The sequence below is a fragment of the Tupaia chinensis genome, unplaced genomic scaffold, assembly GCF_000334495.1.
Source record: "Tupaia chinensis unplaced genomic scaffold, TupChi_1.0 Scaffold143796_1, whole genome shotgun sequence".
Classification (NCBI taxonomy): Eukaryota; Metazoa; Chordata; class Mammalia; order Scandentia; family Tupaiidae; genus Tupaia; species Tupaia belangeri.
In genome coordinates, this window is record NW_006203646.1 from 446,456 (window position 1) to 452,872 (window position 6,417).

The 6,417-nt window shown below is 37.6% G+C and overlaps 1 protein-coding gene across 1 annotated transcript in view; it reads right to left on the reverse strand.

The window, feature by feature from the left end:
* Window positions 1-2,254: 2,254 nt before the first annotated feature.
* The window catches only part of GABRA6 (gamma-aminobutyric acid type A receptor subunit alpha6), an 18,373-nt gene continuing 14,210 nt past the window's right edge, over window positions 2,255-6,417 (reverse strand). The window contains exon 9 of the mRNA XM_006165054.2: window positions 2,255-3,052. Coding sequence (XP_006165116.1) covers window positions 2,777-3,052 — 276 coding nt within the window. The 3' untranslated portion in view covers window positions 2,255-2,776. The remainder of the gene's footprint in view (window positions 3,053-6,417) is intronic.

Sequence of the window (6,417 nt, forward strand, 5' to 3'; positions counted from 1 at the left end):
ATTGTGATCATTGTGTAGAGATGCAAAAGTGTTAAAAAATTCATTAAAAAAATTAACACTGTGTAGAGATGCAAAAGTGTCAAAAAGTTCATAAAAAAGAAACATTATGAAAAAACTGCATGAATCTCAATTTTTGTGCCAAAATAAACTCATACATTAATTTTACTTTTTCATGAACTTTTTAAGTCCCCTCAAACAAAGTAACAGAATTTCATATGTCTAATTTATTGACAAATGAGAAGAATAGCTTTTGTTTGTTTGAAGGGAAGTCATAACTTATTATTGTGAAACAATGTAATATGTACAGAATTGTGTACATTATATGGAATAACCAAAGGAGTAAATTATGCCAATTAGTAAGCAATTCTCTGTCACCTCTATATCCAAGTTTTTGGACTCTATTTGGTGTTGCTAGAGCTGGAGCTCTGTAATTTTCATTTATTCTGTGCCACAAAGATTTCTGTTAGGGTCTACTGGGAGAAAGCCAGCAGGTGGTTTGGATGTTAAGGCACTGGATCCCACATCACTAACTCTGCAGTTCAAGTCCTGAACACAGTGGCTTGGAAATCATGCTGGTTGCTTGTGCATATATAACCAAGATTCCAAGAGTGGAATGGAGGTGAAGAAATTGAAGTATGGCCACCCGCTTCTCACTTTTCCTCTTTCTGTCTATCTTTCTCTCTGGTGAGTGCACACACCCTATTGCAAAAACAAACAAACATAACAAACAAAAGGAAACAGCACTAGAGAAATATAAGAAGAGATACAGGAAATAGAAAGGAATTATATCCCTTTTTGTGGATATTGTCTACCACGGAAAATGATCAGAGCACATTCTTTCCTCCATTTCTCCCTCCTTTTGGAATTTTGGGAACAAATACATGTGTCCAGTGTGTTTTTTCAAGCCACCAGGTTCAGAATTGAAACCATGCAGTGGCAATGTGGGCTGCCTTAAACTATGAGGCCAGAGGCTGGCCTTTCTCTATGGTTCAATGTTACTTTTTATCTCAAAATGGACATTGGTTCCAGTCTCCTTTTTTTTTTTTTTTTTTTATCTCAAAATGGACATTGGTTCCAGTCTCCTTTTTTTTTTTTTTTTTTTCTGGAACACTTAGAACCAACTTTCATGGGTTCTCCGAGAATTTCAGCCAAGCCACACCTATTCAAGAGACTGATCTCAAATCCCCAAAGGTTTTCCTTCTAACTCTAAAGATTCTATTAGCTATGAGAAACCTCAGAGGTCTAAGACAGTCCTTTACCTAGTGGCCTAAAAAAATGTGCTGGGAGAGTGGGCATGCATGCCCAAAATCCCAAAAGAAGAATGGAAGAGAAGAGATTGATGCATGGCCATTCCCCCTATTGAAAGGAGTGATTTCTCACTTTCCCTGTCTTTGGGTTTCTCTCTCTGGCAGGTGCACACATCTTATGGCAAAATAAATAAATAGCAGCATTAGATAGACTCCTGGGACTCCACACCCATAGTAGAGTTAGACTCAAGGTTGTTTAGCTGGAATATTCTTGCATTTTCTTGGATAAAGGTGAGAGTGGTAGTAGTAATGGACTGCTCTCTAGGTTGAGAGCTCAGGGTAATTGCTAAGATGTTTAAGATCAGCCAAATCTAAGGAATTATTTATGCATTTGGACAAACCACACTGCATGCTTTCCCCTACTCCTAGCACCTGTTCCCTTTAACAATTCTATGTGAGGGAAACACAGAGTAAGCATCCAAAAGAATTGGAATAGTGAACAGGAGAGGAGTAGCCTCATTCATTTTTCACTTTCAATTGAGTAAATGAAGAAGAAGAATTGACTGTTTAAACACAAAGTCAAGTTCGGAGCTAGGTGACTGAGCCTGGTTGCCCACACCTTCTACCTCTCAAAATCACCAGGGACCCTAACACTGCAGCACAATTCACCTATCCATACCAAAGGAAACTCTTTTCTCTAATTTTATAAAACAGATCCAGAAAATCATGTTTATTATTTTCTTTATTTAGTGTTATGCTTAGAAATATGAAAAACTCAAGAGAGAACTACAGTCATAATATACAAGGATTCCCAATAATCACTATTTTTTTCTACTACTTTATGGAATTATAGTGAGTGTATTATTCTAAAAAGAAAACTTAATGGGATAAAGCAACACTATATTTGCAGTCCAACTAAAGCTATGTACATATGCATACATAATTTATTATCTATGTATAATTTATATGTATACAAACACCACACTTTATTGAGGTAAAGGAGCGCAGCGAGGTTAAGAGCAAATGGCTAAACTCAATATAGGCTTTACAATGGCACTGAAAACTATTTTCCTAGCATAAAGGCATCCAACATGCTGGTATTACCCTACTGATAAATATTTAGACTGTACTTATCTTTTGCTTTCTTAGAAATGAAGCTAAAATAAACATATTTTAAGGCAACCTTTGGAAGTGTCAGCATTTCTTACTTTATCTGCCTTGTGGTAAATGTTATTCACAGTGACAATTAAAAATATTGAACAATGAAGGACAAAGGTTGGAAAATTCATCTTGAATCCATCTCATTCTCTGGTAAAAAGTCATTTTCTAGCAACCTTTGACTTTCACTTTTGAGGGGTAACATCATTGCTTTTGGGCCCACACATGCTTATTGAAAGCTATGTGTTACAGATTTTCAATTTTGATTTCATGTTCGGGAAACCATTTACGTGAGTATTAATGCTATTAAATATATATGTATACATACAGAAAATGAGAACTTAGAGAATGCAATTTGTCCCAGTTGCAAGCTATTCAACACTGCTACTCACTTCCATTGTGTCTTTGGAAAGATAAACTATCCAGTACACAAGATTGAACCCTGCAAATGCAACTGGAAAAAGAATTCGAGAATACTGGTCTATTTTACTGGTGCCTCCAAAAGCTGGTGAGAGTGGTGGGGGTGTAACAGGTGTTGATTGTAAGATAGGCTCTCTGCTGAGGACTTTGCTGGCCCCAGAGGATGGAACTATTGGCAAGGTCAGAGAAGTGATTCTTTTCTTCAGATGGTACTTGGAATCAGAACGCTGTGGAAAAAGACATGAATATTCAACTTTGGTTAAAAATAAAGGCCACTTATTTCATCATTCTTTTTTTTTACCATTTGCATATATTTATCGATTCTTTACTTACTATGTGAAATAAAATAGTACAAATTCTTAGTATATTATGGTGGCACTTTTGCAAGGAAAAGTTAAGACACATTTTTTTAAAAAATATGATTTGCTTTCACTCAGTTTCTCAATTCATAAACATCTGCAGTTGATGTCAAGAATAGTTTACTTTCAGAAAATGTGTTAGACATTATACTACTAGGAGAAGATGAGCCAGGTTGCAAAGGTATACCTATATCCAGGTCATGCATAAGCCTGTAGGTTAATGAGTGTTGGCAATAGTATGTGTTGGAGGGGTTAGCTTCCCACTTAGAATAAATGGAAAATTAGCTAATGCTAGAAAAAAACACAGTTTGGTTTATTGATACCACTCTTTAAGACTCATTTCCAGGCAACATTCTTAACTTCACACATTCATAATTTTGAACCAGCTGAAAATCAAAAGGAAGAAAAAACAGTGAATGATTCAATCTATGTGCATGGTCAGTGACCTTACATTGAGTAGATGGTTGTTCATGCCTTGAAATATAGTTGTCCCTTAGCCTCGATATTCTATACAAAGAACTACCTACTTCCCATTCAAAACATCTCCAGTGGTCTTCCTACACCTTAAGTCACCATAATGAATTCCTTTACTAATGTCAAAATTGTTTTATATTTTTTTCCTATCATTAGATTTTCTGAAATCTTTTATTAGAAATCATGAAACAATCAACTTTAGTCATGAGACACATGTTTAACACAATAATTGAAAGAGGAGAAGACTTGTGTTCGAGAGGGGAAATGCTTTGTTCATTGTCACATGGCTAGCAATATACTCCACTGGTCAACCTCAATGCTTGTTTCATCCCAGTCCTTGTCTTTACAGCAATGGGCCTAGTTTAGAGACTGTCTAACTTAGATTCCTTTCAAGCTGCTGGAGTCTAGGAGGCCTTCCTCTGATTCCTCTCTTTCCTTGTCTACATCCTATACAACAATGGCTCTCCTTGTAGCCAGGTTGTCCTTGCCGGGTCTCTGTCTTCACACACTTGCTGAACATTACCCCTGATCTTGTAAAATGGCCTTGTTTGCACTCTGGCAGCAAAATCACCACTTTGCTGCCTGGCAGGGTATGTTACCCACGTGGGCAGACTCCCATGGCTTTAGCCAGCAGCCCTGCGGCAACAGGATGAGACAGCCGCCACCCCTGTGCTAGCTGAGCCGCAGGACCAAAAATCCTGCCGATGTGATGACATTTGGACTGCAGGAACAAAAATCCCAGGCACCTCTTCTTATATTCCCCTCCTCAACTGCTGTTGAGTTTGCCATGGAAGTTACTGAGTGTCTAAATAATAATAGTCGTTACAGTGAGTTCAAACCCCCTATGCTTCTAAGGGCAATAGGAAAATCTGTTTCTTCACCAAAAGAAAAAATGAATCTAAATAGTCAAGGCTGATTTGACAAGACTATGGAGAATTTCATGCAAAGTATCTTCCTTATTTATCTATTGGCCTAGTGCTGGGAAAAGGTACTCTGGGCACAATTAAAAGAAGCATAGGTTTTTTTCTTTTTCTTTCTCTTTTTTTGGAGAGGTTTTTGCTACAGGATGTGTGCGCTCGGCAGACATTCAGAGAGAGACAGAGAGACAGAAAGCAAGAAATCAACCCCCCAGGGGGCGTGGCCATGCCGCAATCCCTTCTCCTCCATTCTCCTCTCGGGATCTTGGGCATGCATGCACACGCGCCTGGCATGAGTTTAAGCTACAGGGCTTGGGACTTGAACTGCAGTCGACTACATGGGAGTCCAGCGACATAGCCATTATGCTAACTGCTGGTCCCAAAGCATAGATTTTGAAGACAGAAGAATGATTGAAATAACAGAGGGTGTTGTCTGCCAATCTCGGAGAGGAAATAAGTGACACTTTCTATTAAAAATTTGCAACATGGGGCCAGCAGATGGCATCGCGGTTATGTCGCTGGGCTTCTTCTACACATGGCTGACTGTGGTAGAAGTCCTAGGCCCCATGGCTTGAAAATCACACCAGGCACATGTGCATCTATCCCCCAAATCCCAGGAAGAGAGTGGAGGAGAAGGGATTGTGGTCATTCCCCTGGGGGTAACTTCTCACTTTCACTCTCCTGTGACTGTTTGTCTGTCTCTCTCTGGTGAGTATATGCACTCTTAAGGCAAAAGAGTCTACAAAAAAATAAAATAAATAACTTGCAACATTTAAGGACTACTGTGCTCAGGGTTACTAGATTATATATGGATAGGACCAGAATAACAATATTTTCGTTTCAATGCTTGCTGTCTCTCTTAGAATATAACCATAGCCTTGCCTTGTGAGAGTTCTCTATCATGTTTCTCAGACTCTACTTTGAATTTTTATTCATTAGATACATTAATAAAACATTTGCTACCTGAAAGAGCAGAATGCATCACTATTTCACCTTCCAAAAGAGCCCTTCTCCTCCCACATGTATGGAATATTGAAATATTTTTCTCCAGTAACATTTCTAAGATGCATGCTGGAGGAGAAAGAGGGCAAGCTTTCAGAGCAGATTTTCTTATAGAGTTATCTTGACCTTTAATAGCATGCATCACCTGTCTGGAAATCACTTTTCTTCTATTTTAGGTGAAGAAGAACAGACCTGCCTAGTTTATTGGGAAGAAAAAGTGACTGTAAGACATAATACACCATAAAATTGTAAGGCATTGTTTTTATCCCTTCTTCAGAGATGTGAGAAAATTAAGTTATTGTGAATTCTTTGGCATAATCACATTGTCACAAACTATCTGGTTCAGATTGTCAAATAACTTCAGTCCAGAGTTGAGGGATATCAGAGGCAAATATGAAAATTTTAAGCCAAAGAGTATTAGCCTTTAATGAAAGGTTTCCTGCAATAACATTTCCCCTTTCCTCATTTACTTGCCCAGTCTCTATGGTGGGTTACCGAAGAGTTAAGAAAAGAGGAGAGTTAGAAATCACTAGATCACAGTTCTATATCTACTACTAATTTCCCTCAATGCCATGGACTCATTTTCCCTAAACTTCCAGTTTCTATACTTAAGGTTAGGAGCAATTATCACTTTCTTCATATGCTTTCTCCTTGATCATTTTTTTTAAAGAATTTGAGAAAAATTTGTGATATATATATATATATATAGAGAGATAGAGAGAGAGAGAGAGAGAGAGAGATATATATATATATATATATATGTGTGTTTATATATATATATATACACACACACATATATATATATATATATATATATACGATAGAGAGAGAGGGTCCAAG